At 39.6% G+C, this 21,359-nt stretch overlaps 1 protein-coding gene across 3 annotated transcripts in view; it reads left to right on the forward strand.

Annotated features, from left to right (window-relative positions):
• efcab11 (EF-hand calcium binding domain 11) overlaps positions 1-20,348 on the forward strand; it is a 77,704-nt gene extending 57,356 nt beyond the window's left edge. Inside the window, exons 6-7 of one of the 3 annotated variants that reach the window (XM_079633434.1) lie at positions 18,206-18,264; positions 19,497-20,344. In XM_079633434.1, the coding sequence (XP_079489560.1) occupies positions 18,206-18,264; positions 19,497-19,678 (241 nt within the window). In that variant the 3' untranslated portion in view covers positions 19,679-20,344. Of the gene's footprint in view, positions 1-18,205; positions 18,265-19,496 lie in introns of all 3 variants that reach the window. The other 2 variants (XM_079633437.1, XM_079633433.1) reach the window with 2 other exon arrangements.
• Positions 20,349-21,359: the final 1,011 nt, after the last annotated feature.

A 21,359-nucleotide genomic window follows, 5' to 3' on the forward strand; every position in this document is an offset into this window, starting at 1 on the left:
GAGATTAGCCCCTCCCTGGAGTTCTAGAGAGGTCAGACAGGACAGGGTCAGTCTGCTTCTGGTAGCCCCGTTCTAGCCAGCCCTAGTATGGTTCTCGGGCATCATATCAATCCCGGCGGACCCTCTGTGTGAGACTCCCCTCAGGAGGGACCTGCTCTCCCCGGCCGGGGGCACACTCTATCACCGGAGTTATGTAAACTCTGGGTTTGGACCCTGAGGGTGCTCAGTACCGAGAGGCTGGTCTCTCAGCTGGGGTGGTCAAGACCATACTCAATTCTAGAGCTCCATCCACGAGCAGACTGTAAGGCCTAGAATGGAATGTGTTCACATTCTGGTGTAGAGAGCAACGACTGAGACCCAGTTAACTGCCCAGTGGCTTCTTTGCTGGATTTCCTCCAGGATCATTTATTTTCTGTCCACACTTAAGGTGTACATGGCTGCAATTGACCGTTCGCAAAAGCCCCCCCACAAAAGCCACGGTTCTCAAACAATTGAGAACCATAGCCATGGCTGGGTTGAGATCCATACATTAAGTGATTGGTTTTGGAGTAATGCAGCAGACATATCCTCCAGGGCACGACAGAAAGTATAGACAGAATAGACACGGGAGCACATGCACAAAACAGTTTTGTAAAATTATATATCAATCATTTTTATTTGATCATATATAATTTTACAAAACTGTTTTGCGCATGTGCTCCCGCGCGTGCTATTTCAGTCGCAACACTGCAATCAGAGGACGCGCTGAAACCATCAACTCTCGATACTGTTCTCTTCATTCATAACTCGTAGCCGACTGAGAAGGATATATTTGTGTAAATAGTTGTGCAACTACGCGAACTTTGTTTTGAAGTTTAATGTTTGAGTTCCAGAGGAATTTGTGACTGTGTACATGTTCAACCACATCAAAGTTTCGTAATTAGAAAGTCCGTGCTTTTTCTCTTTTTTTTCTCTTGTTTGCTGACTGACGAGGTGGGCCGCAGTGCCGTAGTGAAACGGTGTTTGTACATATTGTAGCCTATTTTTTTATAATAGTTGCAAGCAATCATAAAATACAGTAAGTTTTCAGCCAGTGCAGACCTCACTGCCATAGGCGCATCATTGCACTATCTTGCTGAAATCGGAATGTTTGACGGAGGTCCTTCTCCTTAGTTACAGTTGCTGAGCTAGGATTGGACGAGAAGCGTTAGAGGGCGGGGTTTTGCGAACGGTCAATTGCTGCTTTCCACGCCCCGTTGAGTAATGGACTGCTAGGGAGGCACCTGCTTGGTTGTACGGTTCCTCCGTTGAGAAGTGGAGGATGAGATCTGCTGCTCATACCAGAGTCCCAGCCTGGGATCTGGCAGTGGTTCTCAAAGGGTTATCCCTGTCCCCCTTCGAGCCCATAAAGTCAGCATCCGAGAAGAATCTCAGTCTTAAGATGGCTTTCCTGTTGGCTATTACATCCCTCAAAAGAGTTGGGGACCTTCAAGCTCTTTATATCTTTCCTCCCTGTCTTGAGTTCGCACCGGGGATGGTGAAAGCTATCTTACATCCTAGACCTGGGTACGTGCTTAAATTGGCTTCCAATGTGGCACGGCTATAAAAATTCTGGGATGATTGGGAGGCCATTGGGCAAATTTGGCCAGGATGCCAGGGTTATACCCCTACTCTTTCGAAAAGACATCCTGGGATTTTTGTTGTGACCAGAGAGTCAGGACCTCGGTTTAACATCTTATTCAAAAGGACGGTGCTTTTCGACAGTACACTGTAAAAAAATATTACATCCCCAAGTCAAAATTTTCTAGTGACTGATAACATCTAAATTTTTCACTTAGTCTGACATATTATTTCTCATTGAGCCAATGCTAACAGACTATTGCAACAATTAATTCAATTTATTTTACAGAATTTCACTTGGGCCAATTAAAAAATTTAGATGTCACTAGAATATTTTGACTTGGAGAGGTTAATTCTTTTTTTACAGTGTATAGTCTCCCTGTCACTATACTGGGGCGTTAGGACCCACACAGACCACAGGGTGAGCACCCCCTGGTGGCCTCACTAACACCTCTTCCAGCAGCAACCTAGTTTTCCCAGGAGGTCTTCCATCCAGGTACTAACCAGGCTTAACCCTCCTTAGCTTCAGTGGGCAACCAGTCTTGGGCTACAGGGTGATATGGCTGCTGGCACAATGATTCTTCAGGCCTTACGTCCTCCACTGCATGTGTCGGCAGAGCAGGAGACTTCATTTACTCTGCCCGTTGTGGGCCTTAGAGTTTTATGTTCAGAGGTCCTCTCGATGGAGGAGGTCAGATCAGTTGTATTTCGTTGCCCAATGTGTCGTTATACAACACAGTGCAAGTTCCCTTGAAAGGGAACATCTCGGGTTACTAGTGTGTTACAGTCGTAACCCGAGAGGTTTTTGGACTGCTCCTATTGAAGAGAAGGGTTTGTGTTAAAAAATCCTTAGTTTATTTCATATAGTTTAAAAAAAAATATATAAAAAACTTTTAAAAAGTTAATTTATATTACCCTCACAAAGAAAACAGTTAAGTAATAACAAAGAATAAAGCCCCAATATTAAAGTAGCATTTAAATGCTTTCATAATCTTAGCTTGTCAGCAGAAATTGTATTATGTTCAGAGAAGCACCAGCCACACTCACACCGAGTACTAATCATATTCTGTCACGTTTTCAGAGCCAATTTGTTAGCAAATATTACCACATCATACCGCAATAAACTCTGATAATTGTGGATGGAAGTGGTAGTGTAGCAGATCACGTAAGAGATATGTAGGAGGCAGCACGTCACCAAATGATGCAGTTAATGGATTTGTGCGTTCTGTCTCTTGACAAGGCAGTGGGATTTTGTGGGTATTTTCATTTGTGAATGGATGTAATTAGCATGCTAATGAATGAATTGCAATGCAGGATTCCTCAGCTTTTGCTCTGTGAAGCGACAGACTTGTGAGCAATCTTCTGACTGGTCTTCCTGTTATAGTTGATGTATAAAACCTGTAATCAAATCAGACAAGGGCTCAATCACCGGTGTTTTTCTCTAGCAGGGGCTGTTTACCCCTCAGCGCAATATCTGGATTTCCATTTGTGCACAAAATGTAAATACTTTTGAGAAAAAGGCTGTGGTTGAGTAAACACGGGGTGAGCGGCTCACTTGGCATGTTCGACAGATCTATGATCAGCCCGAGCATCTGTTGGTCTAATTCCTGTCTGTGAAACCAGAAGTCAAAGTTTTTATCTCTCTTTAAATGTTTATTGGTTTTGAAATGAGATTTGATGTGACAACTACTGTCTACAGCAGTGGTTTTCAGAGATGTCTCCTTTATTTAACACATCTGATTCAGATCATCAGCTCGTTAAGTGAGAGAATGGACTGAAATTATTGTTTGGACTGCTTTTTACAGAAAATGTGCAGAAAAAAGAAAAAGATTGGGATAATGTCATGTTATAATAATAATAATAATTCATTACATTTATCTAGCGTTTTTCTTGGCACTCGAAGCGCTTTACATATCAGGGGGGATCTCCTCAACCACCACCAATGTGCAGCATCCACCTGCGCCAGAATGCCCACCACACACAGGCTTATTGGTGGAGAGGAGACAGAGTGATGAAGCCAATCAGTATACATGGGGATGATTAGGAGGGACAGAGGCCAATTGGCAAATTTGGCCAGGATGCCGGGGTTAAACCCCTTCTCTTTTTTCAAAGGACATCCTGGGATTTTTAATGAGCATAGAGAGTCAGGATCTTGGTTTAGATCAGGATCGTCAGCTCGCTTTCTGATTTGTTATCGCTTCGTTCCAAATGACATTCTACAGAGTGTGTGCACGTTTGTCCTTGGGGTTACCCCCACACAACAGTATTTCTGATTGTAAATATTTAACGTTGGATATTTACAATTTGAGATCGGTGCGACCCCGACGTTCTTCCGAGCAGATTCAATCCCTCTTAACACACATCACACCACAGAAAAATCTGATAAAATAATCTGTAGATTCATCAGAATATTCTGGACTTTACCTAGGATTAGGTAAAGTGTGTGGGTGTACGGGGTTGAAAACCAGTATGTATGTGTATTTTAAGTTAAATTGGTACACTATTACCATTGAGATGACTGCAATACCTGTAAAGTGTATCTGAAACCAGCCTAATTATGCAGGACTTCTTTAAGTCCAATTAGTAAACTTGTTCAGATGACCCACTGAAAATGTGTAGTTTTGCACATCACTGAATGATTCACAGATGCATTTTGAGGACTTCATGATGAAGTGATGACTCACATTCTGACATCTGTTCGACACAGCGTAGCTTAGCTATCTTTGCTTTGCATCTCAATGTTCATGCAATCAGACAGAATGTGGAATCTATCCTATCATTCAATGCCATATGCACAAACTCACAGTCTTCTATCTCTACCGGACCACTGTCAGGACCAACCGAATGTTCCCTTTTTTTACAGATAAACACAACAGCTCTTTTTTTCCACCCAAGTATGCAGTTGATTTTATATCCTACAAGTCTCACAGTGAAGCTGGCTGCTGGGAAGTCAGCATAAAATGGTAGAAACCTCTAACAGCCTCTAACTCTAGTCGTCCATCATAGTCAGTCAGTTCCCCGAGTCATAGCATTTTTGAGAGCTCATTCATTAGAAATGCTTGTCATTGCTCTTATCTGTGTTTGATGTATGATAAGGCAACCTCAGGTAGAAGTGATTACATTGTCCCTCAGAAAAATTCAATCTAGAGGGATGCAACAGGCCAGCTGTGAACAGGTAACATTCAGGTAGAGATCGTGTGAACGAATGAAGTGTTAACCTCTGAGGCACTAATGCATAGACACATTTTTTGTCACTTTTTCTCTCCATCCATTCTTTCCATCATTGTCTTACTCGGTTAAACTAGTGAAACTTAACTTTACCTTCTCAAGAAGAACTCTGATGGGAACAAATCATAGCTCATTATTGATGTACAGTATGATGTATTCTCCATGTTAATGTCATTGGCAATTTTTATGCTGATACATCCACCATAATGTTACGATTTTGAACAGATGTTTATTTCATTTCATAGTAGTTCTCAATAGTATTCCTCTTTTGTCACATTCTGTATGTTCTTTTTAGATCCAGAGCAACAATTTAATTAGCAATAATATCTAGAATTTTGTATCTGCTTGCCTGTACAATCATTTTGAGCAGGACAAAAAGGTTGGGTGTCATTTTTTTAAATATAAACCCTTTTATGTCAATTTATATGTTCTGAAAATATGTTAACAGATATCTGCATATAATGTGTAGTATATATGATATAGTCTTGTTTTCATTTTGCAGATTGTTTGAAGAACAACATTGAACAATATATAATCCACAAAATAATCGTCAGAATCATCAATTGTCGGAAATAATTTAGGTGCAGCCCTATCTTGTATTTTTTTACATGTATTTTTTTTTAGTTCTAGTATTTTTTATTTCATTTTTTTGGTATCAAAAGCCTCCAGTGCTCACTCAAGAGGCTTAAAGACTGTAAACAAATTAGAGGAAGAGAAAAAAGAACAGCATTGCTCTGATATACTGTGGCTCTGCTTGCAACCTAATTTCAACTAATTACCATCAGTCACCCGGCACAATGAGTTCTCAAAGCTGAGTATATGCAAAAAAAATATGCGGTTTCCTACAGTTTTTCATTTTGAAGCAGCATGTTTTATTTTTTTATTTTTTTAAAGTTTTATCTCTGATTGGTCTTGTTTTTACTTCTCTCTTGGTTGCCATACTTTTTTTGTGTCTTTTTCAAATACATAGAAATGGCTCTTGTTTGATTAAATATGTATTCTTCATTAGGATAAGTCATTAATGCTTTGATATTATTGCTTGCTTGGTTTATCATATTTTGGTCTAATTCTTTGCATCCTCTTATAGTGGCTTTACAGCTGTCTGTGATTTACAATACACCCCTCAGGTCCATGTCGAGAAGCCCTAGGGTGTATCAGCGTCTATATATCTGAGCCACTGATCACTGGCTTTCCTCCCTGACAAACCCCCACTCACATTGCTGATCTCAAAGGCTTACATTGTTCCTGACATTTGCTGCAGTGCTCCACATTTAAATTTCCTCCTAAGCATGTCTTGACTTTTTGAGAGGGGGTGAGTAAGAGATATCAGAGAAACATCAAACAAATGAGTGTGTATGGACAATAGCATGAATTATGAGTGCAGCCGTCCTGAGGGGCAAAACATCCCGCAAATGATGTTTAGCATGATTTGCCATTGTGCACATCCCACAGGGGGTTCTTATGGCTATGACACCGCTCTCTGTGGCCTCAGTGGGTTGTCCATAATAAGAGTTGCAGAGAACATTCTGCAACTTGGGCTTAATTTTTGTTGTTCAGACTGTGACACAATTGTTTAACCTAAGACACAAGTTTTTCATTTTTAATCAGTTGGATTTGTCAAAAACTCTTCACTGTGATCCTGATATGTATTTCTGTGCCATGCATGTATGTGTCAACCCTGGCATGATAAAGCATGGCATGCATCTCTGTAGAGGGTGAAGAAATGCTACGACTGTACTGTCTTAGCAGCAGCGTCTAGACAGCAAAGAGAAATTGAATTAAAAACACAAATTCCCAACAGCATGCAGCATGCAGCATTTCCACTGATTTTGACAAAGTCGTGTGTGACGTGTCTCGGTGGGCCCCCCACCTCTCCCAAAAAGATGAAGGTCTTTTTTTCAGTTGCATCTGACAAAAGAAATCGCGACTTGGTACAGAAGCAGCAGAGGCATATTTTAAGACACAAAGAAAGCGCTCTCTTTTTCGGTCACAAAGCACAGAGGAACATCCAACAAGAACACAAGAGCACAAGAAGATTGGAGGATCAGTGCACTTTCTTCAGCTGGAGAGTACTGTGAAGCGTTTGATCTGAATATGTAACCGGAGCACTGTTGGAGAGTGTGTATCTGGAGTTCCAACCACAGAATGTGTGTGTGGGGGATAAACTGTACATGGGCGAGTGAAGGAGTTTGACGGTGCATGTTTTGTCTGCTCAGAGATTGTCTCTCGTCTCTGCTCTTTATATTTTGATTTCATATTTCAGCTCCCCTCAGGTGAGCGAGATGAAGTGTTAATGGAGAAGATGAAGAACCCTGGTGATCTCCCATCAGTCCGCAGGCCCGGCTCAGGCAGGAGAGCATCAGTCCTACTAATCAGCAGAGAGAGGAATGCGCATGGAAAGCTGCCATCCTTACCTCCTCGATACTAGGGTCATTTCATCCCCAGCAGGGTTTCCTCATATGGAACCTCATTTCTCCTCTGGATTTCTCATCTGTACCTGACTGTTCCCAGATACTCCATGCCCACTCTCTCCGCTGAGCTTTAAAGTCCTGCTGTATAACCCAAAAATGTTACACTTGATTTGTAATCGTTCCTCTGTAGACATGAGCAAAAATTGACTTTTGATATTATGGTAATCCAGTAGCATGAGTTCTGCTTTTTGTCTTATAGAGTGCAATCTCACTGCTATTCCACTGTAAGGGCATGCCGGTATTGATGCTGAAGCCAGTGATCTGAACTGGAGCCTTCTACAGTATGTGTATGCAGTTTGGAAAAGTGGATTTAAAACTAGATTGCTCCCAAAGTAATCAACAATCAGTAGTCTTCTTTTTCTATTAATGCATTTTAATTGAATTGACCACACCCCACAGGAAGCTGATGATAGGAATAGGAATTTGCTGAACTGCAGAAAAAGAAATTCAATGCAGATCATGCATTGAAATATGTATAAACACATTTCTAGGTGACATTTCAAACATCTATCCATTGCACATGTGTTTCCAGCCAATTTGTTTTTCCCCTTATTCACATAAAGCCACCGAATCACATTGGATGTTAATATAGCCTATGCTTTCAAGCACATTTGTGTGCAGGTTTTGAAGTAACATAAGTCGCTTTTCCACCATTTGGCCGAACGGTTCCATGAATGGTTCCAGTTATTTTCCACTTGAGCTTAGTTCGGCATGGCATGGCACGGTTGCAAACCGTTCTCGGCCCGGTAAAATGTGTGTAGTAATGTTGCCACTCAGGATTGGTTACTTGTCTGTTGCCTGAACGCCAGTTTCTCTGTAGCTGGCTAAGCGTGCTATTTGAGCGAAGTTAACGCAAGCTAATAATAAAATTAAAATCTGATCTTCCTCCATAATGCGGTTGCTATTTACATCTTACATCGTCTGTAAACTCTTGGATTTCCAAGGAAATGACTGACACATTTGTATTATCTTCCAAAGAGTTCCATTATCAGCCACACAGTGAAAAATTAAACCATATCCGTACCGACTAGGCTGGATTGGCACGGAATGGAACGGTTAAGCAATGAGAACTGTTTGGCCCGATGCTTGCTGGGCTGTTAATAAATGTTTAATTGTCACAGTATTTATTCTCCCGAGTCTTTCTGGAAGAAATATATTTAGAATCTAAAAATTAAATGGTATAAAAACAATTGGACCAACCACAGCTGATTCCTATTGTATCTGTATCGGTGGATGTTGTGTAGACAAATGTTTGTACTTTGGAATTGTTCAGTGCAAAAAAATAGACAAAGTATTGAAGCATACTGCATCATGTCTGATTCATTCTAGTAACATACAATGAATTCTAAACAGTAGAGAGGTAGAAGAAAGAAAACATTTACAGAGGAAAACATTGTATAAAGTTACCTGTTGTTAGTGTTTTTTAGGTCATTGTTTTGTGGGTGAGAAAATGTGTTTGTTGGCTGTCAACCTTTGCTAGTGCTAGAATGTGTTGATTTGAGACATGTATGAAGTGATTTGGTAGTTTTAGTGCATTTTGAATGTGAAATGAACTGCTGTGCCGAGCTGAAAGTTGGTTTGGAGAACTGTGTGAAGAGTTTTGAAAAAGTGACCTAAGTATTGAGAAATGTGTCCTAGCGACTGTAAAAAACTGTAAAGGGAATGTGAGAGGACGCTCTGATTGGTTTATTTCACGTTACGCCCAAACCACACCTATGAATAATGAAGTTACTTCAGACCAACCCATTTTAGATTTGCGTCTGGTGCAAGAGTAATTTATCCCGCCGGTAAAATAGCAACAGCGCCCGAGATCCGCCCACAAAGTTACTTGCGTTTTGCGTTTGATACTTGCGTTTCAGATCGTTAAAATAGGGGCCCATAGTCAGTTATATCATTATTCAACCTTTCAAGACAGTGGAAACTCAGGATAGTTCTGAGAGACCTCCTCCAGCACAAGAACCAGCACCATGTCTGAGTCTGCCTGATACCCCTGTTGGCCTAAACAGGAGGTGTTAGAGGGGGTGTCTGCTCAAGTCTCTCCAGGGACACAGAGATGGATTGATTACCCAATGAGTCTGTGTTTTGCTTGCTTTCTGTCCTATGCGGTTTGTGCTCCAAGTTTGACAATGTGAACAATACTGGCAGCTATTCAATGGATTTATTTGTAGCAGAGCAGGTTGTATGTTCGGCAGCCTTGTTCATTTTGTTTTCCTGAATGTGTCTTCACTTGTCTGAAAACGCTGGTCTCTCTGAGTCACATTCCATTAAGAGGCTTTTCTGGAAAAGCTTATGAAGTGCTGAGAGAACTAAAGCAGCAAAAGTGTTTGAATAGAGCAGAAGAGTCAATAGATGTCTGAATAGACTGAGACCCCCTCTCATTACACTGCCTGATTGAACAACTAGGAAATTTTCACGATGAATCAGGCTTATGGTAAAGACCCTCCAGTGCCTTCTCTCTTTTCCTTTCTCACTCTCTGAGCAGTCTTTTAAAGTGGGATAAATTGTGGAGTAATATAAACAGAGGATTGGTCTCTCCTGGTGCAGACGATGATTGAATATGAGGGCCCCTGCGTCGGGAAGTTGGTTAAGTCAAGGAGTTATTAAGAAGACGGCTGTAAATGACAGCGATGCCAAATGGAGCCAGTGGCTTGGGACGGGTTTGAAGCCAGGATGAGTTTTCAGGATAAGAGCTGGATTTAAATAAATTGACTTTCCCTTCCCGTGACTAAAACGGATTGTTGTTGAGAGTATTGGGGCCAAAGCGAGCGGTAAACATTTATTAGAAATCCATAGCCTTGGAACAAACAACACGGCTCCTCTCGTTCTCCTCTGCATGCTCCACAAAGCCCCGTCGTCGTGACTTTCAATCCCAGTTACGTAATCCATTTACCACCTGTAAAGCTCGCCCAGGAAATTGCCTCCTCAACCAATTGGTCAACAAGCTTTTTAAGGATGTCACATGGACATCTCTTTTAATTCTGTTTAAGAAGCCGCTGCGAGTGCAGATGTGGAAAGTCACAGCGATGCCCTATTAACTAAGTGAGCGAGTCACAAGATGCACACTACGTAGTCATCAATCTCTCCTCCCGGTAAGCACATTCTAATTTACAGCCTCAAGCTGTGGCTTTACAGCCTAGTTTCGCCTTCATGGCTTTGTGCTGAAAACGTGTCAGGATTCTAAGCATGGCATGAATCAAACTGTGGCATTCTCCTTTAGATATTTTAGTGTTTTATGTCCTAATGTGGGGTGCACCGAGAGGTGATTGGTTTTGGGTGCGTGTGTGTGTGTGTAATTGTGTCATGTTGTGTCCACTGTGTGTGTGTGTGTGTGAGTGTGCGCGTGTGTGTGCGCGCGCGCGCGCGTGTGTGTGTGTGTGTGTGTGTGTGTGTGTGTGTGTGTGTGTGTGTGTGTGTGTGTGTGTGTGTGTGTGTGTGTGTGTGTGTGTGAAATAAACTGCTCATCTGACCATAAGTGTTGTTTGGCATACACTCTCGCGTATGGGACTGCTGGAACAACAGCTTAGTTTTCAGTGCACTCCTGTCGGATGGTTAAGAATAGACTGTCCCTGCTAGCACTGCTCTCTTTCTTCCCTGGTGTCCACAGACCACCTGTGCTGAATGAGGGACAAACAGAGAAATTCAGATGGAAATATAGCTGTTACATGTTGTGTATTGAGTGTATTCTGTGCAACCATTCTCAACAGGAAGAATTTTTTCTGCTTTTCATGTCAACATAAACCAATTGTTTATGTTTGCAAGGCATACAAATACATTTATCTAATTATATAAAAAATAAAAAAGTAGAGTTTGCCTTAAAGAGCAAGCCACACTTCCATCAACTGTCGAGAAACATTCTCTTACTGGCCCTGGGTCAGCAGGCCATCCTTTTAGTTGAGTCCTGGTACATATACTGATAAAATAGCTTTTCTTCTGCCTATCTTTACAGGTCGCGGCTTGGGATTTGACACACTCAATAACTCAAGCACCTCATTAGAGAAGCACTGGTCGACCAGCCATAAATCAGATTTAGTTTAATTTTTGGCAATCTCTATTCCGGACTTGCACACAAACTGCATTGCAATCCTTTCCCAAAATTTTACAGTTTTTTTTCCAGATTGCTAACACACAATTTTGCTGGTTTTATCAAAATACTTAACACAATTCACAAAACCACACACCCAAACTGCAAAATACCTCATATATCCTGCATAATGAAGCACTGCAACCAAAACTGCATATAGCATTATCAAAATCAAACTTTTGCACGAAATGGCACACATTTCATTCATATTACCAGATTTTTGTCTAACCAACTACACACTGTTGGGCATAATGAAAAGCACTCTCATCTTTAGTATGCTTTGCCATAATACTAAAATAGTTAAAATTGTACAATATTCTTCAGATTGTTCACATGCACAGAAATATTTGCAGATACACAAATATGCTGTTAAAACATTTTCACCAAAAGTCAGTTGAACATATGCACAGCAGATATATTTACATTGGACTGAGCAAAAATATGCTCACAAAAAACTGTAAACTGAAAAAGAAAATTGCAGAAAAAATATATAGAAAAAAAAGGCATGAAAAATAATAAAGTGGTCTTTTCATAGTGCTTACATCCTGATTGAAGTGTTAACAATTAACCATTGAGGTGTTTGGCCAGGTGGCACGTATTGGCCAATTAGCTCATGTAGTGTAATTAATTTTGTATGGCAGTGTTTTGAAATGGCAAACATGTGGATTTATGTCAGATTGTTGTGTCGTATGCAGAGAACCGTGTTCAGTGCATTTAAATTTTTTGAATTGCAAAATGTGTGTAAAGCAGAAAATGTGTTTAGACTTTTGGAGACATGAGAAGAGGTTTTGCTCTCTGTGTCAGTTTAACTAATTGTGCTGTGCTTGTCATTTTAGTGTGTTAGCAATTGGAAAAAAAAATATTTGTGTAGAAATATTATGAAGTATGTAAACAGGATGTTAACAAAGTCCACTTTGCCAAAAGAGCAAATACACCAGACAAAACAATCACTGTTCGTGATGCTCGAAATATAGGAGGAAAAATATTAATATTAAATTTGGGTTTATACGAATGTATCGCTGAAGGGAACTGACGGTCTTCAGAAAAGTTTCAATGACATTTCCTTTTCCTCTTACCTCCATGTAAAGTAGTTTATAAACGCAGCGCTGCTTTGTGTACAGTGGTACCCTGCTGTTCCATAAGCGCCACCTACTGTCAGAAAGGGAATTTGCATTTAATTTAGTATGCCTTCGGTTTTTGTTTTGTGCAGGTGTCTTATGTATAGCATAATTTCACAAATTTAAAGTCAGACCATTCTGTTTTTGCTTTCAATCTTGAAATTATACAATTGAATTCAAATCAAAAACAACTGCTCGTGCCACATGTTGAAACTTTTGTAGCATGTGTGTAGCACAAAATGCAGTGGTTGCCGCACTAATTTCAAATGGTGATGGATATTTTTTGTTTAAGGCCAGTTTGCCTGTTATATAGCAAATAAATAACAAACAAATTTGCTTGAAGAAAATCAAAGCTATTCGGTCATGAAAAATCCTGATGCATCACTTCACTACACCTCACCTTCACTAATCATATGTATTGTCTGAAAAATCATTGCTTGGGTACATCCATCGGCTTTCCTCATGCTTAAGCAGCTTGAGGGATTATGTGTGTATGCATGGGGACGAGATGTGTAGATTCTTGTTGTACGCTGCCAGAATTAACCCGCATCTTGTTTGTAGGCTCGACAGGTAGCTGTGGAGCTGGAAGCCAGCCGCCCCTGACAGCGGCATCAATATCACGTCTGGGGGCCACAGGCGGGGAAGAAATTTCTGCTGCACATTTCACAACTCCCATTGATACTTTCAGTGGTTGCCATGACAGCAAGTTGCTGGTTTTAATGGAAGTGGTTTTGTTAATATAAAATTTAGCCGTGGCCATAACATCTCTCCCATGGTGCGGCAGGTCTCCACTGATGAGAGGTGAGAATGCAGTGCGCTCCAGGATCCCGGTTCCACCCCTTTTTTGTGCATTCTTATCAGGGCAAAAGAAGAGCAAATGAAATGAAGCTGTTATTATAGGATTCATGATGCGTCTCAATTAAGACACAATCAGAGCACATCTCAGTAGTGCTGTGGCTCTTTCCCTACCCACCAGCATGAAAGAGCAGAAGGTTTTCTGTTTTACGATGGCATGCATCTTTGATTGCTTGTTAGGCTCCTGTGTCATATGCATATCCAGAGATCTGTCACTTTGTTTATTTGAAGTAGAACCTTATTATGTCTACGTTTTTTTCCTTTTTAGACGTTGAAACAATGTGGTAGAGAAGATGACAGTTCATCTAACTGTCTCATAGTGCAGGGGGTTTCAAAATGAAGGGCCAGGGGGCTGCAAGGCCAAAAATTAGATTTTTTTTATTTTAGAAAATATATATTTTAGAGGTGTCAAATTTATGTTAACTTAACATATCCATAAACACTATAACACTGTAACACTATACCATTTAACCAGAATTTTATGGTTTCAATAATTGCGAGACTAATTTTGATAATTGCATTGTTTATTGACCTAGTTTTGAACATTTAGAAATAACCAAATCTACACGAAAAGCTGCATATAAATACAAATGAACTTGAATTAATCATTGAAATGACTGATATTGGGGTCTTTGACATCAAAGTTTGAAAACCCTTTTCATAGCACTTTTAAATATATGTTGTTCTGTGTCTTAGAATGAAAACTGTGCGGGTGTAGGGAAAAGTTAGCCAATAGAGCATCTTTTTCTTCAAGTTTATGCAGTTTCAGTACATGAGCAAAGTGTGCATTTTCTTGACAGTGACAGAGTAGCGCTTGCAGTCTGCAATGCTTCCCCCCATCTCCCCTCATTTCAAAATTTATAAATAAAGATGGGGGAAAAAAAGAACATCTGAACACCAATCAGAAGAATACACCTGTTCCTTGTGGGCCACGCTGATGATGTCATCACCCGCCTCTTTCCATCTCTCGGGAAGGCTGCAGTGTCCTCCACAGGGAATCCTGGCATGGAGGTGTGAGACAATGAATCGTCCAGGCAATATTTATCTCACTTATGGCCGTCCAACACATTGCTGCCGAGTAAATCTTGCCCACTCTCTCACAATTCCATGCTGATTTCTGTCCCAACACAAATCCTGTGTGACTAAGAAGACTGGCTCGTCTTGCTCACTACGGTCAGGTTCCATCTCGCCTCTCTGTGGTACGTTATCAGAAGCTGCACAGATCACACACAGTGAGTGTTTCGTAGGAGTCGTGGCTTGAGCGGATGACTTGGCAGATTCTCAGTTGAGTTGATTAGCTGAGTGTTCACAGATACAGCTGCCACACTGTGTGGTAATAAGAACAACATCCCCGAGCCATGCGGCATTATTCTGATTACGACGGTATTCTAGCTATGACAATGTGGTAATTAGAGGATCTGCATGCTTCGATGAGTCTTCATCGCCACTCAGCCCCCAAGATATTCCTCATCTCTGGCTGAAGGCTAATAAGCACCCAAGTAGTTAAGAGCCTGAGGAGGAAGACAAGTGTGCACATGGAACGGCAGGCCCATTTAGGGACCAACAACTCAGCCCTTCTTTAGGGAAGTTGGCTATCTTCTGGCACAAAATAAAAAATAATAATAACTGAAACGATCAGCTTTGTAACCTTAAAGGGATCGTTTCGGCCAATAATAATAATTGTTACAATGTACTTGTCATGGGACAGAAGAATGCAGACAAAGGTAAAATCTGAATAGAGTTTATTGTATAACACACAGGAAGTTAGCAGGTGAGTCTCTGGATTGCAGAACGTGATGGTGATACATGTGAATGATAAGTCATATCTATAGCAGGTAGAGGTGAGAAGTGGCTGGTGGACTGAAGACTGGAAGACGATGACACACAGAAGATGAAGGACGGGACAGTTTGATGCACAGGTAAGTAGTCAGGTACGTATTCATGACGAGACCAGACCAAGATGTGTGTGTTTGGTGCTGGCTTTTATGGAGGAACTGATTAAGCTGATGGCAGACAGGTGTGGTGATTGTTGAGTGTGCACAGGTAAAAGCCAGAGAGGATGATGGGAAACTTAGTGTGCTGAGGTGACTGGTCTGTTGATGGAGGATTGTGACAGTGCTCACGCTTGTGTCATCCCAAACCTCAATGACTTTATTTCATCTATGGAGCATAGAGAATAATGATTTGAAGAATGGTGTAAACCAAACAGTTTTGGAGAAAAACAAAACACAATATTTCTTACATCATTAAAAACAGTCATACAGGTGTGAAACAATATACATTATGACACATTTTGGGGGGAGCTAGTCTTTTAACCATTCTTTCTCCTGCAGAACACAATATTTATTTTTTTCATTCAAGAAAGTCTGGACCCCACTGACTTTTCATATTATGAAGGGGAAAAAACATTTTTAAAGAAGAATGAAAGTCATACATGTTTGGAATTACATTTTTTTTTTTTTTTGGTGAATCGTTCCTTGAATTATTAGTTAAAACAGTTAAAAGTTAACAGTTTAATCCATCTGAAACACTGACTTGTATAAGTTACTACATTGGAATATAGAACAGTTTTCACATGGTAACAAAATGTACATATAATTAAAATATATTCTGAATCAAATTGAAATGACAATTGAGTCAAGAGCTTGTAAATCAGAATCGAATTGTGTCAGAAAAGCAGCCCTAACTGTACGTTCATTAAACAATGGACTGTTTATGGTGACTGCACTGACAGGGCTTTGCAACATAGACCTGCTTTGACTGACAGTGCTGTGTTAACTACAACTAGCAGAGTATGAAAGAAGGGACAGCTGAAGTATCACTCATGCGTCTCTTCTCGCTGAGATAAAGACCACGAAGACTATACAGTCCCTCCATGTCCACCACTGTGCTCTCATATGACAACCTGTCAGTCTTTTTGATTCAAAGCCTTAGTTCTAATATCACATCACTCAATCAAACATGGCAATGCAGGAATCGGTCCGCTTTGCTACGTAAATTAGATTGTCAGTCCACGCAATCCTCTTCACACATGATTATGCTCAACCTTGTCAGACTTTAATTGCAACCTCTTGATTGCAGGCTAGTGAGAGATGTGCTACCTTTTTTCGTTTAATCAGTGGAAGTAGCACAGGTGTTCAAAAGCTGTCCGTGAAGTTTCAGGCTGTCTTCCTTGCTCGTTGCCATCTTTCTTTCTGTTGAAAGCTTTAGAGAGGTGCAAAAGGCTCAGGAGAGGGGCATGCTTGATATCTCAACGGTCCTCCTCCATGGGGAGGACTTCATTAGAATCTAATTAGATGTGTGCTACACTTCCATTTGAATGGGAGTCACCGGCATGGAAAAGGGAAGTGTGATTTTCCAGTTGCTGGATGCTTAATGTTGTTTTAATTCTCCTTCCTGTTGCTACCAAATTTCCCTCACATCTGCTGTGTTTGCACTCGATCAGTCTGCCGTTGAGAGTAATAGAGAAATCACCCCAGTGAGAGAGAGGCTCTCCCTCTGTATCTCTTCCCTTATGTTAGCTCTTCCTCATCTGCAATTGGAGGAGCAGTTTTCCTGTGGCGGTTTTGATCCGCATTAATCTCGGTCTTGGTAAAAACATCCACTTAATGAGTTTTACATGATTGCAATCTGATTCTCTGCTTGCAGACTTGCGTGATAAACTCTAGACAATAAACAGCTGAACCAGGGATGGCCAAAAAGCAGGAAATAAAGATCTCTCTCAAGCAGAATGGATATTTTAATTTCATCTCTGAAACAGGAAGTGAGCACTGAGAGGAAGAAATGGTCAGCCCATTGCTCTGTAATGTCCTCCTCTGCTCCTCAGACACGATTCAATTTGCTCACACCATCTTTATCTGCTCGTTATGTCACGAATGACTCATTCGCCAATGTGAAATGTGCTTGCTTTGAGAGAACAGAGAAGAGCTTTGCTCTTAGCAGCTAGAAGTGTGTGATAGATCGGGATAAGTCACTTGGTTGCAGCATCAAACTAAGACAGACTGATGACACAGTCAGTGGACATTGACACTTAAAGACAAACGTCTGTGAGCCTATAACCATGCCTGATATTTTTTATACTGCTACATTGTCTTCATTCTCTGCTTTTACTTTTAGTATTAAGGCATGTTTGGTGACCTTTCCATTTCTGAACTGAAACTTCCTGAAATTTGGCATAAAACCTTAAGTTAGAGTCAAGGCTTCTCTTCCTGTCACATGACTTTCCCCTCAGGTCCGATAAAAGACTCAGTCAGTTGAAAATCCACACATTCACATCCACCACCCATCCAGGGAATGAACACCATCAGGAAGTAAAATAAGTCAGGCGTTTGACTTGCTCAAATCAATCAGACAGCACTTACTTGCAAGGTTAGAGTGAACATCAGCCACTTTCACATCTGAGAGCAGATATATATATATCTACCACTTCTATTCAGCTGTTTCGGCCCACAAAGCAAGAAGACACTTGACTACACCTGCGAAACTAGAAAATGTCCATGCAACTCATTTTTCATCACATTTGTGGATCATCAGATTGCATCAACAGCATTAGTGCATTTCAAAAGGAATGTTATTGCAGGCCATGTTAGTGATGAAGCGCCTAGGATATAGATCAAAGAAATGATGTCATGTCCAATTTAAGTGAGAGAGCTGAAGCATTGCATATTACTTGCTCTCCTGCTATTCAGTTTAAGTTTATATCAGATACTGACAGATACTCAATAGTGTGTTCTGAGTTCTGGATTAATATTACAGAACACTTTGCGCTCATGCCTTTTCTTTTTTGATAAAGTATGACAGTTAAACTGACTGATTTTAAATGTACAAACTAATCATGTTTTCTGCATTTACAGGATGTCATTTGAATGTCTTGCAATAATTGGATTGAAAACCAGTTGTTGGGTAAGATGGGGTAAGATACCCTCTGGAGTAAGATGTCCACACCACCTTTAATTTACCACTTGACCATAGATGTCACTAAATACATTATATGTTACTAAACACATTTATTGAATGTTAATAAGAATCTTTACTTTTCATCTGAACATTTTTACCATTTTTGAGGTTACGTGATCTCATTTGTTATTAGATATATGAATAGTGATATATGTGAATTTATTTAATGTTGGATAACATATATAATCCATCATTAATATATATATTAATGATTGATTTGTGGACAAATATATATATATATATTTTCAATTATTACCATACAATTATTAAATTGAAAAGTTTAAGTCAAGACCCTTTAGGTCCCCAATTGCCATGTTGTTGTTGCTGGTGTTTTTATGATTTAATTAAACCGTTATTGGTAACACTTTACAATAAGGTTTAATGTTAACATTAATTAACTACATTAAAGTTAACATTAACAATGAACAATAGTTCTACAGCATAAATGAATCTTAATGTTAATCTCAACGTTTACTATTACATTTGTATGATCAAAAGTTGTATCTAACATTAGTTAATGCAATGTGAACTAACATGAACATTTTTATTAACTAGAACATATTGCTTATTTATGTTAGTTAATTCATTAATGCTTACAAATGAGACAGTATTGTAAGGAGTTACCAAATTATTATAATTCATGTTATTATTTAATAATTACATGCATTAGATGTACATTTCAAACAACTCCATAGGTCAATAAAATTGAATAATTTTTTTTCTGAATTCATTGTCTATTACTTCCATTGCATATTTTTAATGAGAAATGTAGGATTTTATTTAATTTATAGATTTTATTACTGGAATTCAGATGACTGGAATTCTGTTATTGAATTTGTCAGTTGTTTGTTTATTTAACCATACTGTGAAACATCATCAATTTAGATTCAATATTTGGTTTGTATTTAACAACACCCTTTTCAAGTTTTCAATAAATAAATAAATATATAAGACTATCAGATGGATTTGTAAGTTTAGAGGCAGGGGGTCATCTTACCCCAGTAGTAGTATTACTTTCAGTAATACTTAAAGTTTTACTAAATAAGGAAATTATTTTTTTTTGCAGTAAATGCACATTATTCTTAAAGAGGGCATCTTCCTCCATTTTACCCAACTTATTATATTTGATTTTATTGGTTTATACATGAACATTAACACGTTTTTTTGTTCATTTGTTCAATTGTACAGGCATGCAGATCAAGATTCTGATGGCCATATCAGCTTCAAGGACTTTGAAAATGTCATCAGCTATGGTTTGGCGAACACTGCAGCTCTACAGGAGCCACAAAACAATAGTTTCGGATTTTTTTCTGTGGAGAATACATACAACTAGATTCACCCTAAAACAACATGTATTCTCAACCCAGTGAGTTTTCATTCCCTACTTTTTGTTTTTAATTTAAAGCTTTGGCAGTCAGGTGTTCACACGGACACTCCAATAGATAACTGTTGGCAATTTAGAGAACACCGTTTGGCCTTGCTTGTTGAAAGTAAGAGTAACTTAAGATGCTTGACACTTGGGTTTGATGATGAGTTTTGATGTTGTATCGATCCAGTTGGACCGAGGCTGCACCGTGTGATATAGAAGCACACATTTCTATTGCGCAGTTGCCTTACAAACCGCATTAAATTTAACCCAACCTCTCAGGGTCTACTTCACTAGATCTGGGAACAATATTCCCTTCCCAGGCTTCTGATATTCTGCACTATGTGCCTCTTAAAATCACTTCTGTGAGTTCTGTAAACCCATTTTATGGCACGTAGAGGGTCGGATCTTTAAAATTCTCCTCCATTGTTCAATTTCCATCTGCAAAATAGGCAGGTTGCCTTAAAATTGAATATTAACTATCACATTCAGATTCTGTTTTTGCAAAACTCGTTGCTAGCGACATATATTAAACAGCCCAAGCGCACTCGCTCAGGGAGGATTTTATGCGACTCGTCTTGTTACATGCGATTATGGAACTGTAAATACTTATTTGTGTTTCGAGAGATTTGCTGCACTCCCATCTGAATAAAGATTAATTTGTTTTTGTAATCAGTCTTGAGTCTTCATCTGTATGACATGACGCTCACTCTATCCACAATCCATCAGGGGGCTCAGGAGCCATCATGTAAGGAAATGGCCTTGGAGAAAAATAATCAAATACAGTTTTAATCAAATACGTGCTTAATCCACTCATAGGTTCATTTTCTGGAAAGGCCCGCTGTTCAAATATAAACAGAGAGGCGCTAGTTTAATCTTCACCTTCCTATTTGAAACTCGATTAAATGAATCCCCCAGTTTAGTTGACATATTGTGCCATGGAAGAGAGCGTGTGACACCGTGAGCCAAACCGTGTGAGGAAAGGTATGTTTTGCGACGTGGCTTCGATCTAAGCCTTGCCAACAATGCAAAGAGCCGTAGATTAACACATTGTGTGCCTGTTGTTTATGCCAACCGTTTCAGGGAATAGACCATGTTCCTTTGTTTTCTCTGTAGCTTTTCTGTCTGGAGATGAGCACAGCTTTCCCTTTTTCTCATTCGTTTTCATGGCATGGAGCTGCTATGAGCTGATAATGAGAAAAATAATTCAACAATTGACAGTTGTGGACAAGACCAAACTAATTTGAAATGCACCATCCCACTTACCCAGAGAGGAAATGCATGATACAATGATTTAACAAATCTTTAAATCAGACTGTGTGGAGAAAACACAAAGGAACTGAAAGAGATGTTTTTTCCTGTAATTCAGTGCTGGTTATTAAGTTTAGATATGCAGCAATGAATATTTATAGTAATGAAACTATCTTTCAATCGATTAAAGTTGTAAGTCAATTGTTGTAAGTGCTACAAGTGAGTTTAAGCATCACAACATTATAATGTACAGTATGAAAAAAAAATCTATATATTTAGTACGCGGAAACGCTGAGTAGGCTACTGGAAAAGTGAACTTCAGAGCATTTCACAGAAAGTTAATTTGTAGTCGAATGGTTGAGCGTTGGTCAACGACGTCAATGACATGGGTTCAAATTCCGAACAAATACAGGCTACTCTTTTTTTTTTTTTTA

The sequence above is a fragment of the Phoxinus phoxinus genome, assembly GCF_949152265.1.
Source record: "Phoxinus phoxinus genome assembly, chromosome: 13".
NCBI lineage: Eukaryota > Metazoa > Chordata > Actinopteri > Cypriniformes > Leuciscidae > Phoxinus > Phoxinus phoxinus.